General features: G+C 53.8%; 1 protein-coding gene across 2 annotated transcripts; it reads left to right on the top strand.

Moving 5' to 3' along the window:
- Window positions 1-13,303: 13,303 nt before the first annotated feature.
- PRSS27 (serine protease 27) lies at window positions 13,304-20,331 on the top strand. 2 transcript variants are annotated; one of them, XM_036920589.2, is made up of 6 exons: window positions 13,316-14,080; window positions 17,155-17,181; window positions 17,661-17,823; window positions 18,782-19,053; window positions 19,400-19,569; window positions 19,912-20,331. In XM_036920589.2, exons 1-6 carry the CDS (start codon window positions 14,035-14,037, stop codon window positions 20,200-20,202), a joined length of 969 nt encoding a protein of 322 aa, XP_036776484.1. In that variant the 5' UTR covers window positions 13,316-14,034; the 3' UTR covers window positions 20,203-20,331. The 2 variants fall into 2 exon arrangements, with proteins under 2 accessions (XP_036776485.2, XP_036776484.1); XM_036920590.2 differs by lacking the exon at window positions 19,400-19,569 and having other exon boundaries at window positions 13,304-14,080.
- The last annotated feature ends 2,557 nt before the right edge of the window (window positions 20,332-22,888 follow it).

Raw genomic sequence — 22,888 nt, 5'->3', positions numbered from 1 at the left:
GCCCCTAAGCCCTGCTCGTCCCAGGGCCTTGGTACGACGTGCTGTTCTGTCTGCCTGGAGGGTCTTAGCCTCATCTTCAGAGCTGACAGCTTCTCTTAGGTCCTGGGTAGGCGATCCCCTCTGTTATTCTTTTCTTCAGCCCAGTATGGAAAAGTGTGGAAAAATCCCATCCCACAGCCTTTGGCTGTCTCTGATTAGGCTGTTTTACAACTCTGTAGAGATAAGTTAATTGACAGAAACTGATAGTAATGCAAATAATCCCTCCTGCTGGGAAGGCCCGCTGCATCCCACCAGGGCACCCGATGTCCCTGTGAGTGCCACAGCTTGGCCAGTTTGCGTCGGCCCGCACATCTCTTTCCACTCCCTTGTCTGACTATAAACGTGTTTGAACAAGTTGTAATATCCTACTGGCTCCCTCCTTCACTGATAAATTAAAACTTTTGAGATAATCTTAGGAAAGTCACAATTTTACCTTTCTGTGAAAATAATCCTTTAATGGCAGTTTGCACACTTCTCTCATTAAAGTTAGTATGTGTTTATTGGTTTATAAAAACTAGCCTAGTAAACTGTATGTTCTGTGAGGATAGAACATTTTTTGCTCCTTGGGAAAAATTGTGGAAGTCTTTGAAGCAGGCCAGGAAGATATACGGGTGTCCCTCCCGCGGCGGAAGCAGGGGCTGCCCCGCAGACCCCCTGGAGGGCCTGATTCTGTCAGGCTCTGTGCCTGTCTTCACCTGGGCTCTTCCTCAGGCACATTTTCTCCTCCATCTTGCAGAAAAGATGATTCCAAACATTACATTTTCTTGCTTTGGAGGATACTGACCAGTTCTGCAGCCATCAGCAAATTGATCTCAGCATTCCTGAGTCTTCATACATGTCTCTTCTTCACATTCTCTTTTAAACCAGTTTTAATATCTTGGTTTCTTCATGATTAATGAGTTAAAATGTTTGACACATGCCCATGTCACATTTTTCTGAAAGTCATAATTTTACCTTTTTAAAAATGACTATTTTTAAATGAAACCAACTTTAAAAAGCTGTTATATCCTAAGTGCTTGGCATGTAAGGTCCCAATTTTGTTGATTAATTAAATGCAACACCTTACAAATTTTTGCTTCATATAACAGACTACAGATTCCATTTTTCCCCCTTTTATATTATTGGACTCATATTACCCCATTATTTTAAACATAACATGCTTTGGTATCTTCCCATGTCACTAAACTCTCCACTGACAACACGATCATTGATGTTATATAATATTATATCGCGTGGTCCCCAGCTGTCGGGTGCCTGGGCCCGGGACTGCCCAGGGAAGCCTCAACAGATTGGAATCTGCCCCTCACCTGTGTCTGCCCTGCACAGGCTGTGCTGCCAACCTCCGCTTGTCCCACACCTGGCACCCCCATGCTCCCCTAAGCAAGGCAGATTTTCAGCCAGGAAGCTGTGATAGAGCCAAACTGAATGTCCACTGCAGGTTCATAAGTAGCCACTTCCCCAAGCCCCTGACTGCCCCTTCATGCCCAGCTGCCCGGCCCTCCCCTAAACTGCCTCACAATCTAGCAAGTAAAGAGTTAATGCCTCCACAAGGCAGCAAGCCTGTTATGATTGCTTTGTACTTATAAAGAACTGATTAAATACTTTTAATATTGCTCCTGCACTGGCCTGGGGGTGGGGGCAGGGCGCAGCGCCGGCACCGACCCGAACAAGTCCCGGGCTCCCTGAGCTCGGATAGCGTTAATATATCACCGTCATGTCTCCTGCTTTCTCCCAACTGGGTCAACCCTCAGTGTCCTTCCCAACTGGCGTCAGATGGGCACTGCTCTGTTTGTGTAGAGCAGCCCTCGCTGGTGAGGGCTGACGCCGCTCCAGCATCATCTGGACCTCAGTTCCAGCAACTGCGGGCTGCCCCCGTCAGCACCGGAGCTCCCGGCATCCTCCGTCCGCCCGAAGCACGGTCCTCCCGCTGTGCAGGAGGCAGTGAGCTCGGAGAGGGGAGGGAGCTGGTCCCGGTCCACTCGGCTGGAAAGTAGGAAGGCGGGGCAGTGCAAGCTCGGTAAGTGGGAGCCTCCGTGCCTTGGCGCCCCCCACCGGTCACCAGGCGTGGGCGTGGCCCCCTCCAAGGAGCCCCTGCAAAGGGCTGGCGCTGTAACTGTCTGCTTTGAGCTTCAGTCGGCTGGTGGGCACAGTTGTTTTGAAAACATGTAATAAACATCTATTCATTTCAGCTGGGCAGCTTCCTCTTCCTATTCGAGAGCAAGAATCACCCTCGGGACGCAGGCGCTCTCGTAAGCCCCGCTCGCCGCGGGCCGGAGCCGTGGCCTCTCGGGGCGCGCCCGGCACCCCGTCGGCCCGGGGGAGGGAAAGCGTCTGCACGGCCCTGGAGCCGAGAAGCGGGGCCCCCCCGCCCCCCGCCCCGGGTCCCCGCAGCCGCGTGAGGGCCACGAGACCCACTCCTCCCCCGGCCCGGAGCTTCCCAGCGCTTGGAAGCCCCGTTCAAGATGTGACTGTGACCCCCAGAAACGGGGCAGACATGGGCTGCTGGAACCGGCTTGCGCTGAGTCGCTCGAGCTCATGGTTAAATGTTCACAATTTTGCGAGCGGGATGTTAAATACGTTCATTACCTTTTAAAAGTCATTATTAAAAACTGAATGATACAAAGCTACGATAAGTAAATTACACCAAAAACAAGGGTGGCAAATACTCAAAATCCATCACTTCCTATTATTTAGCCGTATTTTACTGTTGTCTGTGTTCTTGGGATTTTTGTATCCATATACCTGTATGGTGGAAACACTGTTTAATGGTGCGCCACTGAGCATTTAATTTCCACCTTCACATTCAGAGACCTTGCTGGTAGCACGATCATGCTGGAGCCACGGTGGGGACATTCACACCATAGAAATCGGCAGACCCTGGAAAGCCCTCTCCCTTCCCTTCCCTGTGCCCCCTTCCCCAGCACACCGCTTGGGTCAGACAATGGCCACGATCGACAGACAAGGTAATAAGGACTGTGTCTTTTTTCGGCCGGCCCAGGAACATAATCAGTTGCCTTTTCATTAAGGTCCTGCACAGGTCCTGACTATGGTGCTCAGAGAATGTTTAAAGAAGGGGTCGGAGAAGAAATTATGTGCGAAACTGGTCTCTTGGTCAGTTTACTTAAGGTCAGCTTGCCTACCCCTGACCTTGACTGTGACTCTCAGTGGACCTTTTTCCAACTGTCCTAACAGCCTTCATTGGATAGCGTGCAAGGGCTTGAATGCCAACAGTAGTTTTCCTCCTGAAGGTCAGCCAGGGGAGGATTTTGAACCAGGGGTGTGAACCTTACAAATAAACTGTCAGTTATTTTGCCAGCAAAAATGGTTTATTTTTTTTTGCTGCAGAAGCAGAAGTCTTCCCTCCTCCTACTGGTGGTAAAGTAGCCAAAATGGTTTGAGTTGTAAGGCGTCTGTCTCTCCCGCCTGTGGGGGCTGCTGCCGACCCCGGGAGCGATGGGCCGGGCGCTCCCCCTGCAGGCCCCCTGGGGCCCTGTCCGCGGGGCTTCCCTCCCCATTTTCACAGTGGTAAAATGCAAACTGCTTCAGGCCTGTTATCAGGACAGGCTGAGGAGAGGGTCGGCCCGTTCATTCAGAACTTTGCTCAGCACTCACTGTGTGTGCTCCCTGGGGAGGAATGGGGCCGCTCAGAGGAGTGAACCGCAATCCATGGCCCCAGGGAGTTAACCTTATGGGGCCTAATATAGTAAACAATTAGTATAAATGTGCTGGAAATAGCCGGTCAATGTGCCAAAGGGTGACTCATTCTTTCTGGAAGAGGCCAGGAAGCCTTGTCCCAGCCCAGCCAGGTGGGGCTTGTAGGTAGAGGGAAGCTGTCAAAAGAAGGAAGAAGGGGCACGATCTCCGGAGGAAAGGTTCCAGGCAAAGGCCTGGGTTTGTCAAGGGCCAGTCGGTGAGATTGGGCTGCAGCGGAAGGGCTAAGGGAAGAGCCCATAGGAGGCAGACACGGAAAAGGGCTGGTGTTCCCCCTGCTGGGGCCGGGCAGGAACGGTCAGCTGTGGGGACAAAGGGCGAGTGCAGGTGGTGGGCTCAGGATGTCCTCTGCTACTCCCAGAGATTGAGCCCCACGTCCGCCGTGCAGCCGCACAGCGTCTCAGCTCCATCTCTTACCTTCCTTCTGGGATCCAGCCGGAAAGGAATACTGATTCCCGGGTGAGACGGAAGGCTCCTGCCTCCATACCTGGTCCTTGCTGCTTTCACGCCAAAGCTTTCTTCAGATACATGTGTTCATTCTCTCTCTTTAGCTGATGTCTTGACTCAAACTCAGGTCCCCGAGATTCCTTTTTCAAACTAGTCGATAGGACAAATTAAAATAAAGCCTTTGAGCAGCTTTTGCATTTAAATTTTTTAATCTTTATGATGTTTGCAGTTTGTTTCTGTATCCCAGGCTTATAAACACATTCTATATTCTATGTTATAGTATTATAAAATTATTATTATAGTTTTGGTTTTAAAAGCATTTTTAAAATTCATTCACGTACATCTGTTAGGGTTTGATCAGAGAAGCAGAACCCCCATGAGTGATAAGGAATAAGGAATTAATTGTAGAGATTAAATTGTATGTGGTTGTGGGAGCAAGGCGGGGAGTCTATGGAAGCCTGGTCCCCTCTTCATCTACAACTGCTTAAGTCAAGAGCAGCCAGAATGGCTGAGAATCAGGGAGAACATTACGTATGAAGCAAGAGAGAATGAGGACAGGCTGGAAGTACGTCTGTCTCTCTCTGCCTCCACACTTGATACCACAGGAGACTCGCAGAAGGAGCTGGTGCCCATCGCCTTGAAGCTGCACATGTGCCTGAGGCTCAGGCCACTGAGCAGCTGAGGGAAGAGGCTTGGGGGAGTTTGAGGAGCCAGGGACCTGCCGCCGGCCAAAAGGGCCAGCAGGTCAGTGCCCGCGTGGCTCAGCCGGCGGGGACTCACCCTTCATCGACCCTGAGGGCTTCGTGGCTGCTGCCTCCTCCTGACCACGCACAGATTTCTCTTCAAGCCGGCTGCCCTATCCTAGCGTGGGAGAACATGTTCCGGGGAACACGAGTCCAGCTTACCAGATATATATGATGTATATGGGGGAGGGGGTGGACTTCCATCAAAATCTGTCCCAAGAGATAAGGTCACTATATAATGACAAAGGGATCAATGCATCAAGAAAAGATAACAATCGTACACAGATGTGTATCCAATACTGTAACCTAACTATATAAAGCAAATATTAACACAACTGAAGGGATAAATAGATTAAATAGACAGAGACACAATTATATTAGGGAACTTCAATATCCTACTTGCAATAACGGATAGGTCATCCAGACAGAAAATCAATAAGGACACAGTGGGCTTGGATAACAATATAGACTAACTGGACCTAGGAGACACATACAGAACATTACCTTCAAAAGCAGCAGAGTACACATTCTTTTCAATGCACATGGACAATTCTCCAGCACAGATTATATGTTAGGTCACAAAATAAGTCTCAGTTTAATAAGAGTGAAATCATATTAAATGTATCTTCTCTGACCACAATATTATGAAGCTATAAATCAATAATAGGAATGAAATATATAAATTGGAAACTAAACAATATACTCCTGAACAACAATAACCAATGGGTCAAAGAAGAAATCAAGAGGGAAATCAAAAACTATCTTGAGACACACAAAAATGGAAATACAACACACCAAAACTTACGGGATGCAGCCAAAAGAGCTCCAAGAGGAAAGTTGAGAGTGACAAACACCTACATTAAGAAAAAGTAAAGATCTCAAATAAATGACCTAACTTTACATGTCAAGGAATTAGAAAAAGAAAGAAGAAAAGCCTGAAGTTAGCAGAAGGAAGGAAATAAAGATGAATGTACATAAATGTTGAGTCACTATGTCGTTACACACTTGAAGTTAATATAATATTGTATGCCAACTATACTTCAACTAAAAAAAAGCAAATGAAACAGAGACTAGAAAGACAACAGAAAAAATCAACAAAACAAAGTTTTTTTTAAAAGATAAAATGAACAAACCTTTATCTATAACTAACCAAGAAAAAAAAAGAAGAGGAGTCAAATAAAATTATAATATATGAGGGGACATTACACAGAAAGTAGATCAATGATCGCCTCGGGACGGGCACGGAGGTGGGGATTGACTGTCAGTGAGTAAGAGGGAATCTGTCGGGAGGCTGAAAAATGCTCGGAAACGGATTCATGTTCATGGTTGTGCCACATAGAAAAATTCATTGCATTATTCACTTATGATGACTGAATTTATAATACGTAAAACACCTCAATAAAGCTGATAAAAAATTTAAATGTATTTAAGAAAAGGAGAAGATATTACAACCAATACTACAGAAATACAAAGAATCATAAAGAGACTACTATGCACAACTAAATGCCAACAAATTGTATAAGCTGGAAGAAATGGATAAATTCCTAGAAACATGTAGCCTATCAAGACTGAATCATGAGTAAATAGAAAGTCTGAATGGACTAATAATGAGTAAGGAGACTGGAGCAGTAACCTCAAAATAAAAAACCTCCCAACAAAGAACCTGCCATGATCAGAAGGCATCACACGAGAATTCTACTAAGTGCTTAAAGAATTAACCCCAGTTCTTCTAAAACTCTTCCAAAAAATTGAAGAGGAAGAAACACTTCCAAACTCATTTTACAAGGTCAGTAAATTTGATACACCACTTTAACAGAATTAAGGATAAGAATTATATGATCATTGCAACAGATGCAGAAAAAGCAGAAATCACAAAATTCAACATTTTTTCATGACAAAAACTCTCAACAAATTAGGTATAGAAGGAGTGTACCTCAACATAATAAAGGCCATATATAACAAGCCCACAGCTAACTTAGTTAACAGTGAAAAGCTGAACACTGTACCTCTAAGATCAGGAGCAGGGTAAGGGTGCCCATTACCAGCACTTCTATTCAGTGTAGTGCTGGAAGTCCTAGCTAGACCAATTAGGCAGGAAAAGAAATAAAAGGCATACAAATAATAAAGGAAAAAATTAAATTCTCTCTGTAGAGGACATAATCTTATATAGAAAAAACCCTAGAAACTACACCCACACACACACACCCACACACACACACACACACACAAAACCTGTTAGAACTGAAAAATGAATTCAGGAAATTTTCAGGATACAAAATCAACATACAATCAAATGAAATTGGTTGTCTTTCAAAAAACTAACAATGAATTCTTCAAAAAAGAAATTAAGAAAACATTCCCACTTACAATAGCATCAAAAAGAATAAAATACTTAGAAATAAATTTAACCAAGAAGGTGGAAGGCTATACATTGAAAACTGTAAGACATTATGAAAGAAACTGAAAAATACACAATAAATGGAAAGATACCCCATGTTCATGGATTAGAAGAGCTAATATTGTTAAAACGTCCACACTGTACAAAGTGAATGACATATAGAATGCCATCCCTACCAAAATTCCAATGGCATTTTTCACAGAAATAGAAAAAAAAATCCTAAAATTCAAACAAAACCAGAAAAGACACCAAATACCAAAGCAATCTTGAGAAAGAAGAGCAAAGCTGAAGGCACCACACTACCTGGTTTCAAACTATATCACAAAGCTATAGTAATCAGAACAGTATAGCACTGGGGGTAAAAACAGACACATAGATCAATGGAATAGAGTAGAGAGTCCAGAAATAAACCCACACATGCACAGTCAACTAGTCTTTGACAAGGGTGCCAAGAATACACGATGGGGAAAGCATAGTTTCCTCATCAAATGGTGCTGGGAAAACTAGAGATCCACCCGCAAAAGAATGAAACTGGACTCTTATCTTCACTATACACACAAAAAATATCTTGAAATGGATTAAAACTTACATGTAAGACCTAAAACCATAAAACTTTTAGATGAAAAGATACGGAAAAATCTCCTTGACATTGGGCTTGGCAGTAAGTTTTTGTATTTGACACCAAGTGAACAGGCAACAAAAGCAAAAATAAACAAATGGGGCTGCGTCAGCCTGAAAAGCTTCTGCACAGCAATGGAAACACAGCATTACAACAAAATGAAAAGGCAACCCACGGAATGGGAAAAAATATTTACAAACCATATATGTAATAAAGGGATAAAATCCAAAACATATAAGGAATTCACACAACAGCAAAAAAATTAAAAATTTGAAAAAATAAAGATTTCTTATGGGCAAAGGAACCGAACAGACATTTTCCCAAAGAAGACATGCAATGCCCAACAGGTATATGAGAAGGTACCCAACATCACTAATCATCAGGGAGATGCAAACCAAAGCCACAGTGAGATCCCACCCCCCACCCCCCTTAGGAGGTTAATACCAAGAAGACAAAAGCTAACAGGTGTTGTTGAGCTATGGGGAAAAGTGAGGTCCTGTACAGTGCTGGTAGGAATGTAAATTGGTACGGACATTATGGAAAACATTATAGAGGTTCCTCAAAAAATTACGAACAGAACTACCATATGATCCAGCCCTTCTGGGTATATCCCCAAAGAAAAACAAATCAGCGTCTCAAAGAGATAACTACACTCTCGTGTTCACTGCTGTATTACTCACAATAGTCAAGATACAGAAACAACCTAATTGTCCATCGATGGATGAATGGGTCAAATAAAAAGGTGGTATAGATATATAATGGAATATTATCCAGCGATTAAAAAGAAGGAAATTCTGCCATTTGGGACAACGTGGATGAACTGGAAGACATTATGCTAAGTGAACTAAGCCAGACACAGAAAAACAAATACTGTATGATCTCACTGACATGTGGATTATAAAATACTTGATCTCATAGAAGAAGAAAGTGGAGTGGTGGTTGCCAGAGGCTGGGGGTGGGGAAATGGGGTCAAAGGATACAAACTTCTGGTTATAAGATGAATACATTCTAGAGATCTAAGGTACAGCATGGTAACTATAGTTAATAATACTGTATTGTACACTTGAAATTTGTTAAGAGACTAGATCATAAGTGTTCTCACCACACACAAAAAACACATGGTAACTACAGGAGGTGATGGATGTGTTAATTAACTTGATAGCGGTGATCATTTCACAATGTATACTTATGTCAAGTCATCATGTTGTACACCTTAAACATACACAATTTTTATTTGCCCATGGTACCTCATAACATTTGGATGAATAAGGTAATGAAGTGGGTGAACAAGTGAATACGAGAGAAAGAGAAGGGAGACACAAGCTACATGGCAAAGGTGAACCTATCTTGCACGTTTTGTGAGTTAAACTGATCGGTGGAGAGGTGAGTCTGGTCATTCTGTCCCTGAGTATGTCTCCTAGAATTTATCAAAGAAAACAATTTCCTTTGGTTCTGGATTCTGAGGGACTCCGAGAGGAATATGGTCGAAGCATAGGTGACGGCTGCACCGGGTGATGTCTACCTTGTCCTTCCATCAGCGCCTTCCCAGTTCCCCCAGGCGTGTGCCATTTCCCTCATTAGAATTTCTCAACAAACCCCCACCACACACACCCAAAAACAAACTCCTGAAGTACCACATTGGACCGTGAGGCTTTGGTCTTTCCTTCGACAAGGTGTGATTAGCTGAATGCCAGTTCAGAATAATGGGTCCGCGGCAATAGTCAAGCCCTGAAGTATCAAACAGCGGAGAAGAGCAGAACGGTCTCAGAACAGCCACAAGTATTGTGGGAATAGGTGGAACGTATTCTGTACTCAGTTTTTCAGCCAATCCAGTTTCTAACTAGGAGAATCAATGTCAGGGATAAGATCAGCCAACTTAAATCTATCAAGTGGTTTTTAAAAATGATGGACTGTCGACTGTCTATCTCGTATTTGGGTCAGAAGCAGATATAAATTACAGGTACATAGATTTAAAACAATTTTTAGCAAGGCTGGAAATCTTATAAAAACCAGCAAAATTCAGAGTGTTGGGCATATTCTGAGAAGTGAATGCATCAAGCTCCTAATAAGACATCTGTTACCGAGAGCTTGGTTTAAAAACACTGGATGCTCTAATGGCAAAGGTAAGAAGTGGAAAATATTTTCAGTCTACTTAAAGTGAATAGTGTACCAATTCCATGTAAAATGTACAAAATTCACTATTATTTACCTCATGCCGTTCTTTAAACAATAGTTTTCATATGTATTGCATCTACATATGTTGTAGACCCCACAATACAGTTTTGTTTCAAACGCTCATGTATTTTGAAGAAATAAAGAGGAAAAAACCAGCATTTTATATTTGCCTATATATTTCCATTTCATTTCATTTCCTTCCCAGTGTCCTCATTCCTTTAGAGAGTCTGCAGTCTTACCCAGGACCATTTACTTTCAGCCTGAGACCTTCCTTCATCTTCTCTGGTAGTACAAGCCTACTGACAGTAAATTCTCTCAATTATCATTTATCTGAAATTGTCTATTTCTGCCAATTCTTGAAGAATATTTTCATGGGATATAGAATTATGGGTTGAGAGGTATTATCATCATATCATTGTTTCAGGACTTAAAAATGTTCCATCAGAGAAAATGTGGGATTCACATATAAATCAAGTATAAAAATCAAACGAATAATCATATCTGACTTGATTGTTTATAGTTCATGATACGTGATCAAAACCGAAAGTTTCTGTGCTATGACTGCCCTTGCACTGTTCACCATGTAAGAACTTGTTCGTTATGCTTCAGAAGATTGGAGACTGTTGAGAATTAGGCTTGGGGTTGATTAATGATTGTGCATTGAGTCCCCTGTACAGATTTTTATTGTTGTTAACAACCATTTGAACAATAAATATGAGAGGTACCCTCTCAAAAAAAAAAAAATGTTCCATCAACTTCTGGCCTCCATTATTCCTGACGAGAAGTCGGCACACTGAGCTTGAGCCAAAAGGAACAGCTCTTTATATCCCCAACTTCCTGCAGATAAGAAACAGGTTGGCAGGGAGAGTGACTCAATGACAGACATGGACAACTTCTTATGGAAAAGGACAGATGATTCAGAAGGCAGGGCCAGAGCGCCAGAGGGTGGAGCTAGGAGTCAAGAAGAACCACTCCCGGAGACTCCCAACAACACACACACTCCCTGCTTCCAGGGCCAGGGCAGCAGCAGTGAACGCCTCCCTGGTCGCAGAAATGCTGTGCGTGGGGTTGTCTACTGTGGTTCGTCTGCCCCTGGCCATTGTACGTTGGGTGGGCAGGGTGAACTCTTTACTTCACAGCTCTTCAGGTTGAGAGGAACCACACCCAAAAAGCCTCATCTGCACCTGAATCTGATTTAGTTGATAAGATCCTGGACCTCCAGTTTGGCTGATGCCATAATGAGATGAGACTTTGAGGGTACCTGCCAAGCCTTGTAGTGTATTGTTTGTCTCCTTTCTTAATTTTTCCCCTGAAGTTAATAATTGTGTTGTTGTTAATTTCTTTTGTATCTACCCACACTTTCCAATTCTCCACAGGGTCAGTCCCATTAGGGAATATGTCAGTTCCTTTTCATTCTGCGGCTGCGTCCCTCCTAGAGATCCATTTCCATTCTTTCTGGGACATCCTGCCGGCTGTCATCCTTGCCGTCCTGTTTGCCTTTTTCCTGGTCTGGGTTCCCTGTCCTGGGTCTACATCTTGTTTTGGAGCACATCCTTCAGTGGTTTCATCAGACTGAAAGGACAGCGTAATGGCAGAAGGCACGACGGCAACGTCAGCATTCCTGTCCTTTCCGTCACGGTGTTCCTTCCAGTGAGGGCCGACCGCCTTCTCTGCTCGGGGCATAGCTGTTATTCTGGATCCTCCCTCTACGAGCATCCATTTCCCTTTACTGCTCTTCTGTGTTTGATCTGTTTTCTATAGCCTACATTTTCTACTTTCTTGGTTTATTTCATCTTTAAAAGGAGAACATCTTTGCTCCAATGGCTTCACAAGAATGGTGTGTGAGGAGTACATTTTTTTAGACCTCCCATGTCTGAAAATGTGTTTATTTCACTCTCACAACTTTACTGTGTGGTGGTTATTGCTTCTTACCAGTCAGCGTCTTTCCCTCCTCCTCTCCTCTGCCAGCTCCTGAGTCCTGTGGGTACCTGGTGTCCATGTGTCCGGCCTGGGCCCACAACAGGGCCAGGAGCCAAGCTGGGCCAGTCAGTGTCCTTCCCTGGGATCCTTCACCCTGGGTGCTGCCTTTCCTTGGGGAAGAGACTCCAGCTGGCAGCCATCTTCCCTGCCAGGGGGCCACCTTGGGGACCGCAGAGGGCAGCCACCACCCGAGGGAGGCCGAGTGTCCTGGGGGTGAGAAGCATGGCTGTCAGCCGCACCCCGGGTCCTGTGGCTCTTTCTTTAACTGTAGCATCTCAGGAGGACCCCACGAGCTGGGTCCCGCCAACCAGGGCATCCGTTATGTTCCATGGGCCTCAGGTGGCTCCCTTTCACCTGCCTTTGGAACAAAGCCAGGCGACTGCAGACCCACTCCAGGCTGGTCGCCGCTGAACCTCTGGGAACCCCGTTCCTTTGGGATGTTGCCATTGTTCTGAATGGTAAAAAAATTTTGTAGTTGTTACACTGCATGAGCATTTTCCATATTTACCCAATCTCCATGAAAGTATCATTTTTATTAATTCTATTCAGAGGAAGTTTTGTTTACCATCACTCAAACAGTTCTTGTTTTGGCAAATGTCAATAACCCGGTCAAGAACCTTAATGCTTTTTCTGTATTTAGGATTTTCCTTTTAGAACAGATTCCCATCGGTGAAATCTCTGAGTCGAGGCTGAAGCCACAAACTGACACGCCGGTTCACGAAGGGGTTGTGCCCACCGGCGGGCACCCTTCCCGCCGCCCCGAGCACCCCGCGGCCGCCTCACCGCGTCCCCCTCCCGGGGGCCCGGCATCTCCTGGCCCAGGCTTCGATTTGCATTTATTTAATGCAAATAACGCTCAGCATTTCTCAGTACGCCTATCAGCCGACTTGGTTTCCGTTTCGAAACACTTTGCCCAGCTTAGAAGCCATTGTTTCTAAATCATGTCTGGCCGGTGCTGCCCAGCGTGAGCGGAGGGGTTCCGGTCGCCTCCGCGCGCCGCAGCGCCGGGCCCGCGGGCAGCGGACGTGCCCCCCGCGCCCGGCGCGCCGCTGCAGGAGGAGCGGCGCGGGAAGGGGGCGTAGCCCGCCCGCCGGCCCCGAGCGCGGGGGGGTGAGGGAGGGGGACCCAGGCCGCCGCCCCCGCGCCCGCGGCTCTGACGTCAGCCCCGTGCCCCAAATAATTTCCTTCCGAGCCGCTTCCGCCCCGCCCGCCCGGCCGCCCCGGCCGCGGGTTCCCGGAGGCCCCGCCCGCGGCCCGGGGAGGAGGGCGCGGGGTCGGGGCCGCCTGGCACCCGTCGCTTTTGGGTCGGGGCTTCCGGGACCAGCTCTGGGAGGGGCGCCGGTGAGGAGCGCCGGGGCTGGGGACCCCGTGTCCCACAGTGTCTCCTGCCGGGCTCCGTGGGCACCGGTGACCTGGGCTGCTCCGTGCCCGCGCCCCCAGCCGTGTAAGGCCCAGGCCTGTTTGTTTCGTTCCCTGACGCCCGGCACAGAGTCAGTGCTCAGTAAATACGGTGGATGAAAGAATGAATGACCAGAGCGGGGAGGGTCTCCCGGCAGGGCAGGCTGCAGTCGGGGGACCTGGGGGCAGCTGGGGGCTGCCTGTGCACACAGCGGAGGGCCGAACCCCAGGCCGCAAGCACCCAGATGGGGCAGGTGGACGCTGGCCCCAAGACCCCAGTGTGTCAGGGTTAGGGGTCTGGCCCGTCAGGTTCAGGGCCGGGTCATGGAGGAGCTGGGGTTCTGGGGCACCTCCTTCCTGCCGAGAAGACCTGGACAGGCCGGGCCGACAGGTCTAGTGGCATAGCCAAGCGGACACTCACCTCCAGCATAAAACCCCACTTCATGGAGCTCTGCACCACGCGCTGCTCTCGGACGTCCTGGCTCTGATGCCCCCCTGCCCAGCGCCTCAGTCAGGCTGAGACCATGAGGCGGCTGCCGGCCCTGGCCCTGCTCCTGCTGCTGCGGTTTGGTGAGTTGCAGGAAGTGGGTCCCCTGCCTCCCCAAAGGGTTTCCCCTGCCCTGCCTGGAGCTCCAGCTAAGCCCCCCACCCCCTGGCCAGGCCTGGAGCTGCAGCACATGCCTCCCCTCCCAGCCCAGTGGTCGAGCCTCCCGGGCAGCCTCCCGGGCACACAGAAGTTCCAGATCTGCCACCTGGGCGAAGTGGAGAACGCAGGATGGGGGTGTGGGTGCAGGCCCAAGAGGGTCCCTCAGGCAGTGACAGGCCAGGGGCTTCTCCTACCTGTCATTTCAGCCCCTTGTGGGCCAAGCTCTGGGCTTGTGCTTCTCATCTCTGCCCACCCACATGTCCCAGATGAAGACACAGGGCCAAGTGGGTGCAGGGTCTCAAACTTGGGGCCACTGGGCTCCAAACCCCTGGAGGCCAGTAGCTGGGCCCATGGAGGGGTGACTGAGCTACCACGAGCTTGGGAGCCCTGGAGGCTGGTAGGGGCTCAGCAGGGCGCTGGGGGTGTAGGCTCCTGATTCCACCAGAGTCGGGGATGGGGAGGGATGGGCCCTCTGCCAGCTGGGGGTCAGGGTGCCAGCCAGGAGGCCCCACCTGCCAGGTGCCTCCCCATGGGGTGGGCTGCTCTCTGCCGGGGAAACCCTCCCACATTCCTGGGCTAGCCCGGCCAGCCTGGCCACCATCTCACTTCCCTGTCCTCAAGTCACCTCCCAGGGATTGGCCAGGTCACCCCGGGCTACACCTCCACCTGGGCTCCAGGTTTCCCACCAGGGGTCAGGGCGTACTAGGGCGGCCCCTCGGTGGGCAGGCGCCATCCCCCTGGGGTCTCCCCAGGCCTCACTGCTGGCCCTCCCACCGCTGGCTCCCTGGCACAAGGACTGGTGTTCCCTGGGGGGGGGGGGCGCCCGTCTTGGCTGGGGGTGAGGGCCAAGGTTACTCCCCACGGGTTGAGTAATCAAGGTCATTGCCAAAGTGGATGTGGCTGCCTGCATCGGCTCACAAACAGCTGTGGCCAGAGACCTGGACCTCTCAAGGCCATCTCCCCTCCCCCCCAGCCCCGGGCCCTTGGGCTGTTCCCTCCTGGAGCCTTAGGCCTTGCCCGACCCACCAGCCAAGCCCCCATCATGCGCCCAGATGACGGGCCTGACACCCCTGCCGGCTCCCCCAGCTCCCAGTAGGACCCCACTCTGCAGAGCCCAGGTCTTCACGTCACCCCTTCCTGGTCAGCCCTGCCCCACAGCTGCCCTCCTTCTGTCCCTCTCTCAATCCCTGGGCTCAGGCCCCCTGGATGTGGGCTCTGCCTGGACTGAGCCCCTGGGCCCATAGACGACATGAGATGACATGACTACCTCCAGGGTGAGGTGGACAGGGCGGGTGGGAGGCTGGAGAGCTCAGGAGAGGGGACCAGGCTTCCCAGACGAACAGTGAGAACAAGGAGGGCTTCCTGGAGGAGGCAGCATTCCAGTTAGGCTTTGATAAGGATTAGGACCCATAGATTTGGGTTTGTTTTAGATGGGGAGGAGTAACGCTCAGGCCAGGAGGCCCTGCCTGAATGAGCAGCAGGCACATCAGGCTGGGGTGGGGGGTAAGGAGGCCTGCAAAGCCTTGGCGGTGGCGGAGGGTGGGGGGAGGGAGGGGGGAGGGAGGGCATCCACTGGTCGCCCACTTGATCCTGGGGTGGACCACGGGTCCATCTGCATGCACAGGAAGGGGGCATGGCTGTGGGGAGAAGCAGGATGAGGCTCTGGAAAGTTCCTGTAGGGCGAGAAGGAACCTGCAGGTACATTAGGGCTGGTGAGGCCGGGGCAAGTCAGGCACCCTGGGCAGGCAGCACCATCGGGCCTTCGGGGAGCAGCAGGTCAGTGCTGTCCGTCCAGTTAAGTTGCATCGTACTAAGGTGAGGGGTGCAAGGAACAGGCCTCCCTGTTCACAAATCAGTGAGTGAACACTGTGGCCTGGGCTGACACCACCCCGGACCCCACACTTCAGCTTGGCACCCCCACTCTGAGGAGCGGCCAGTTCTGCTCGGGGTTCTTAGCCCCAGGGCCCAGCCCCTCCTCTTGCCCTATGCACAGCCCCCCACTGTTCCATTGGCCAACTCCACCCTCAGCACTGGGGGGCGCCCCCTCAGACTGGGAGCCTGGCAGGAGGGTGATCCCGTGAAAATCCCAGGGTCCTCAGGCACCCCAGAGATGCAGAGCTCCGCTCAACAGCCTCCTGGCCCCGAGGCCCCCATGGCCCCTCACCTACAAGAGACTGGCCACCCCTTCTGGTCAAAGGATGAACTTGGACAACAGCTGATGCTCCATGCTCAGGCCCCAAAAGGGGTTGGGGGAGGGAAAATGCGAGGGCTGTTGCGGGGAGGGGCTGCCCTGGGCCCCCACCCCAGCTCCAAGCAGCTCCGAGCAGCTGGGCAGGCTCTCAGTAGGCAGGTGTCCCCGGAGCACTGCTGCCCTGGCTGGGGACTGTCATTCCGGCTGGGGTCCCAAAGCTGGTGAGCAGACTGAGCAGGTCCTGTGCCTTGTCCAGAGTCCTGGGGGGGAACCCCAGCGCTGCCCACCCCACCCCCTGCCTGTCCCTCACCGGGATCTTGGGCTCCAGCTGCAGAGATGTTAGAATGCCTGGCGGTGGGGTCAGTTCCTGGCAGCCTGGAGTCTTGGGAAGCCTGACCCGTGGGGGCTGCTGTCTGGGGACCTGAGAGACCTGTGGGCTGGGCTGCAGCCTGGGGATTGGAGGTGGACTGGGTGGGCTGGTGGTGGAAGGAGACCTGCCCACTCTGGAGCAGGCTGTGGGAAGGCCCCAGGCCTCTGAAATGCAGGGGCAGCTCCCAGGCGGGAGAGGGAGCCGTGACGGGGCCCCTCGCTGGCGTCTCCCACTGGCTCCTCATGTGGCAAGGGGTTTGTGCCCTCTTGCAGGTGAGCTCTGGCCCACAGGCCTGTCCTGCCAGGCCCCTAGACCACTGTGAGTCCTCAGGAAGAGGGCATGAGGCAGGAGGGGCTGCCCTGACCAGCAGTGGTTGTGGGGAGCAGACTGGCTTTCAGTGAGGCTGGCCAATCACCTCCTTTTTTCCTCACTTCCAGGGGCTCAGGGGGACGAGGCATCAAGTGGTAAGCATCACAGCCCTTGGGCTGGGGGCAGGAGTAGGTTTGAGAGCTGCAAGAGGCTCACACACGTGGGATGAGTAGGCAGGGCACAGGGACCCCAAAGTGAGGCGACGCAGTGGCTTGGGGTCTGGTACGTGGTGCAGACACAGCAAGGGGGCCACTGAGGCATGAAGCTTGGAGAGGGGCAGGTGTAACTGTGACAGGCCCACTCGGGGCCACCCACCCCACGTGGGACTCTCCCAATGGCCCCTGTCCTCCCAGGAGTCCTGTTTGTCAGGCCCTGGGTTAAGACCTTTATATGTGTCACCGTTTTACAGGTGGGCACAAGGCCTCTGGGGACACGGTGAGGCACAGGCCTCCAACCTGTCTGAGGTCCCCAAGCAGGTCAGGGACAGGAAGTGGAAGCCGGAGCGTGGGGTTAGGGCTGGGGATCAGACGGCACAGGGCCGACCTCACTGAGCACCGCCTGCCGTGTCCCCCAGTCTGCGGGCGCCCAAGGATGCTGAGCCGGATGGTGGGCGGGCAGGATGCCTTGGAGGGCGAATGGCCGTGGCAGGTCAGCATCCAGCACAACGGGAGCCACATCTGTGGCGGCAGCCTGATCACGGAGCGGTGGGTCCTCAGCGCGGCGCACTGCTTTTCCAAGTGAGTCGGCCAAGCCCCGAGTCCTTCCCACCCAGGCCGTGCCGCCTGGGCCCCTCCCCGCTTGGGACAGACCCGGCAGACAGAGCCTGACGCCTGCCAGGTTCCAGCACCGTGGACAGCGCTGAGCCCCGGGGGCGGGGGCGCTCAGCCGGACCACCCACCCCTTGGAGGTCTGGGGGTCCCGACCAGCCGGCCCAGCCAGAGGGCCCGTCAGGGCCACCACGGGGCCACCTTCCAGCTGCAACCGCTCCTTCCCGAAGCCCAGACGGGAGGGTCCACTCCAGGGCCCGTCTTGCCGGGGAGGCACCTTGCCGGGCCTGGGGCGTGCTGGCAGGCCCCCCCAACACCTCGGTCCAGGACGCCCCTTCGCAGCATGGTCTCTGGTTACAGCAGAGTGTCCCCCCGCCCCGCCTCAGCCTGGGGTCACCTGTGCCGTCCTGTGCCTGGCCCAGACCGTCAGGACTTCCCAAACATCTCAGCTCTTGACTTGCCAAAGCTCTTGCAATTCTTTTAAAACCTCACATCTGAAATTCAGAAGTGGGGCGCAGGGAGCAGGGCGCTTGCCCAAAGCTCACGGGCGGGGCCGACCCTCAGCCGCAGCCCCGTGGCTGGCCATCTCCTTCCACCCTCACAGCAAACCCTTCAGGTAGGGACCACCCCCATCCCCGCTTTACAGATGAGGAAAGTGAGTCACAGAGAACTTGCTGGGTGGCTGTCCTGAGGTCACTGGGCTGGCCAGGGCCGGAGCTGGGAATCGAAGCTGCCTCAGCTTCTGCACCCTTTACCACCTCACCTTGCCATCTGGCGATCACTTCTGAAGATCAAGTGTAGAGAGACAGGGCCAGGAGGGGAAGGTCGGGCGGACAAGCAACCCCAACTCCGTTTCCTTCTCACTGAACCCGACGGTCCCCTGAAGCCCGGGACCGCCTCACGCCGGCTCTCTGCTCCTCCCCATCAGCTCCTCTGCAACATCCCTGTACCGGGTCCTGCTCGGGGTGAGGCAGCTGGAGAGGCCGGGGCCGCATGCTGTGTATGCCCGGGTGAAGCGGGTGGAGAGCAACCCCCTGTACCAGGGCGTGGCCTCCAGTGCCGACGTGGCCCTGGTGGAGCTGGAGGCGCCCGTGAAGTTCACCAACTACATCCTCCCTGTGTGCGTGCCTGACCCCTCGGTCATCTTTGAGACGGGCATGAACTGCTGGGTCACAGGCTGGGGCAGCCCCAGTGAGCAAGGTAAGGGGGCAGGGCCAGGAGAGAATGGGGGGCATGCCTAGAGCAGGTCCCGGCAGCTTGAGGGCCGGTCTGCTGACCCTGGTACACATCAGCTCTACTCAGCGGGCGGAGCGTGTGGGGTAGAGGGGCGGCGGACTCAGGAGGGAGCCAGGAGGCGCAGAGGGGTGGACGGGAGAGCCCAGCCGGCAGAGCAGGAGGAGGGGCGCAGGGATCCTGTCCCGCAAAGGCCTGAGCCACAGGCCTAACCCAAGCAGGGCAGTGGGGGACAGAGACGGGGCTCTCAGAACCCAGGGCCACGGGGTCCTTGTAAGACTGCCGAGCCGCCAGCTGTCTCATGGCTGCCCAGACCGCCTGCCCAACCCGCGGACCCTGCAGAAGCTCTCTGTGCCCATCATCGACACGCCCAAGTGCAACCTGCTCTACGGCAAAGACAGCGAGTCCGGCTTCCAGCCGAAAACCATCAAGGCTGACATGCTGTGCGCCGGCTTCGCCGAGGGCAAGAAGGATGCCTGCAAGGTAGGGGCTGGGTGGCGCGGGGTGGCCAGAGGCTGAGGCGCAGACGGGCACGAGGCCCCAGTGAGTGGGTGGGCTCACGGCCCAGGCCGGAGCTGTGCACTGAGCCGGGAAAGCAGACCCTGGATCCTACCAGGGGGCCGGTCAGTGGGTCTGCGGTGGGGCCCAGGAAACTGCATTTTCAAATCACCCCTCAGGGGCATCGGGGCAGGTGGTCTGGGGATGCTAGAGAAATGGGCACATGGGGCCGGTGGGGGGGTCCTGGGCATGAGGGGAAGACAGGTGCGGCCTGCACGGCAGCTCCTCCATCGCTGGGCTCTGACGGTGCCTCTGCTTTCCCCACAGGGCGACTCGGGGGGCCCACTGGTGTGCCTCGTGGGCCAGTCATGGCTGCAGGCTGGGGTGATCAGCTGGGGCGAGGGCTGCGCCCGCCGGAACCGCCCAGGGGTCTACATTCGGGTCACTGCCCACCACAACTGGATCCACAGGGTCATCCCGGAGCTGCAGTTCCAGGCCAGGTCGGGTGGCCAGAGGCGGGACCCCTGGGGCCAGCAGCCCCTCAGTGGGAGCTCTGCGCCCTGCCTGGCGGCCCACGCAGTCCTCCTGGCGCTGATGGCCCTGCTCCCCCTCCTCTGAGCCCCAGCCCACCCCCCATTCCCCGGTGCAAACTTGTAAATAGCTCTCCGATGCTCCCTTTCTCTCAGAGGCCAAGATATTTTTATTTATGTTTATCCTTCAATAAAAAGCTGACTTGAGTGCCAGCCACTGGGTGTGGACCCTGGCAGGAAGGGTCTGCGGAGGAGCTGTGCGCCAGGGCTGAGGCCCCCAGTGGGGAGGGGGCTAGGCACGCACACCTGAGGCTGCGGCCGCGGGAGTGCCGGCCCTGTCTGTGTGACGTGTGTCCGGGGACTGCCCCCAGGGCCTCGCTCCCACCTGCCTCGGTGTCCTTGCCCAGAAGGTCCTCACTAAGACTGTCACCGAGAGGTGCCCCGGGGGCAACAGACACTGGCAGAAAGAGCAGGGGCCCAGGAGGGTCCTGGCAGTGGGCTCTGTGGGGCTTAGGGGGTCGCAGCCCCCATGGCCCACGTCTGAGTCCCCCGACTTCTCTAAGTAAGGTCAGCACCCGGGCAGGGAGGCAGAGACTGCTCCTACTGCCTCGGGGCCCTGTGGCTCTGTCCCCTGAGTCCCTGGTGACCCCTCGCTCCTCCTCCACTCACCCCCCCCTGGCCTCAGTTTCCCCACTGGTCCACAGCTGCAGGGCCTGGAGCAGGGTCCCTGGAGACGTATGGCAAGTTGCTGCCCCTCAGAGCCTGTTTCTCCCCTTTAAGCTGGGATGGCACCCCCACCTGCCTCTCAAGGGTGACCAGGTGGGCAGTGGACTCCCCAGAGCAGGCAGCAGGGAGAGGCAGCAACGGGGGCCTCCCTCTGGGCTAGAGTCCGCCCGCCTCCCTCCTAGACTCCACACCCCTCACAGCAGCCTGGCGACAGGTCCGAACCTCAGGGATGGAGGGGCCAGTGTGGCCCCATCGAGCCCGCACACTGCATCGCAGCGAGGAGCTGTGACAGGTGTCACACAGAGGCAGCCAGGCCCAGGCCACGGGCCCCCCGAGACAGGCTGAGGCTCTGGTGGCTCCCTGGGCCAGCACCCCTTCCCTCCTTCCCCAAAGCTTGGGGTTCAGGCCATACTTGCTGGCATCTTCAATGGTTTGTGCCGGTCCCCAAGAACTCAGGAGTGAGCTGAATCCAGTACGGAGAGCCTTCGCTGGGCCTCTGTGCCCCCCAGACCCCCAATTCCAGGCCGGCTGGCCCCACCCTCACAGTGACCCCACGCAATCCCACCGGGAACCACCCCTCCTTCCCAGCCCGCTCTCTCCTGGCCTGTCACTGCCACAAACAAGCACCAACGGGCCTCTGGAGCCCAGGCCCCCAGGCAGCTTAGCCTTGCCACGCCTGCCTGCCACGGCCTGAGGGTGCGGCGCCATGGAGTCGGCTGTGGTCCGGCCTGGCCTGAGTGTGTCCACAGCAGGCCTCTTCTGCGGCCAGGTGGTCAGCAACGCCCACTGGCCAGCTCCTGGGCTTGCCTGCCACGCTCACAACCCTGACCTGGACAAGGCCCACAGGAGGACAGGGCTGAATCTCCTGCTGCTCTGCACACAAGCACACCCGTGCACACACACTAGCACACAGCACATGCACACGGAGCCACACACACAAGCCCACTCACTCATGTGCACCCATGCACACATCACGCACAAGGGTACAGCTCACTAGCCCAGTGTAGGAAGAAGGCAGGGCTGGGTATTTACGGAATGTATCAGTCACCACTTAGCAAGCACCTGCTGCACGCTGGCCCTGGGGGCAGCAGGGAACAAACACTAAGTCCCCTTGAGGCAGGAAGGCAGTTGGGGGGTGGGGGGTGGGAGTATCTGGGCTGACTGCTGAGCCCCTTTCCAGAGCAGAGACGGGGCAGCAGGTGCACTGAGGCCCAGGCAGGGGCCTGGGGGGTACGACTGAGCTGCGGGTGACCTGGGGACATGAAAAGCCTGAGGCCTGCCATGGTTGGGGGTTAAAGGAGGACAGGTGGTCTCTGAGGGTGGCCCCTCTGCCGCCTCCGTGGTGGGAGGCCAGGATGAAGCCCGACTCTGGGAGACAGACCGGCACCTGGCTCCCCTTGGAGGAACTCTCATCCCATCTCTGCTTCCTGGGTGCCCAGGGGTCCCCAATCACCCCCATCCTCCTGCCTCTGCTATAGGGCAGGGGTCTAGTCAGGGTCCTCGGGGCTAGTGGGAGGAGGGGCAGACACAGGGCAGCCTAGCCCCCCAGTGACACCCCACAGCCAGGCTGGGAGGGGGAGTCTGGGGTTCCAGTGTGGCTGCTGCATGGCTGCAGGCTGTGGGGATGATGTCAGGGCAGCCGCCCAGCCCCAGACCTCCTCAGACATGGGCGCCCCCGACAACCCCAGACGCAGGGCAGGTGCTCAGCAAGAGAGGGAGGGAAATGCCCCACCAGGGCCCAGGGGTTTAAAAGGTAAATGTACCTCACGCCACTCACAGTGCCCAGGAAGCGCAGTGTGTGAAGGCTGAGATGCCCCAGCTGTCACAGGGCCCTGCCCACTGGGCAGGAACACAGTTCACACACAACTCTGTACTCTGCCACCAGCCGCGCCACAGAGCCACTTACCACGAGATATGTGACAGCACCACGGCCTCACCAGCTGCAGGAAGGACACTTCAAGGAGCAGGTTGGCACAGATCCAGAGACTGCTGGCTTACAGTTTCCCTGTCCCGTGGAGCCTGTGCCCTGAGGCCTGTGGGGTGGTGTC

The sequence above is a fragment of the Manis pentadactyla genome, chromosome 10, assembly GCF_030020395.1.
Source record: "Manis pentadactyla isolate mManPen7 chromosome 10, mManPen7.hap1, whole genome shotgun sequence".
NCBI classification, from domain to species: Eukaryota; Metazoa; Chordata; class Mammalia; order Pholidota; family Manidae; genus Manis; species Manis pentadactyla.
The sequence above is the reverse complement of the archived record's forward strand: the minus strand, read 5'-3'. Positions and strand labels throughout refer to the sequence as shown.

Excerpts from the sequence above, each read along its gene's own strand:
- PRSS27 (XM_036920589.2), top strand. The coding sequence starts at position 14,035 with ATGAGGCGGCTGCCGGCCCTGGCCCTGCTCCTGCTGCTGCGGTTTG. Across the intron at positions 17,182-17,660 it reads GGGGGACGAGGCATCAAGTG|TCTGCGGGCGCCCAAGGATG; the intron begins GTAAGCATCACA and ends CGTGTCCCCCAG. Across the intron at positions 19,054-19,399 it reads GGGCAGCCCCAGTGAGCAAG|ACCGCCTGCCCAACCCGCGG; the intron begins GTAAGGGGGCAG and ends ATGGCTGCCCAG.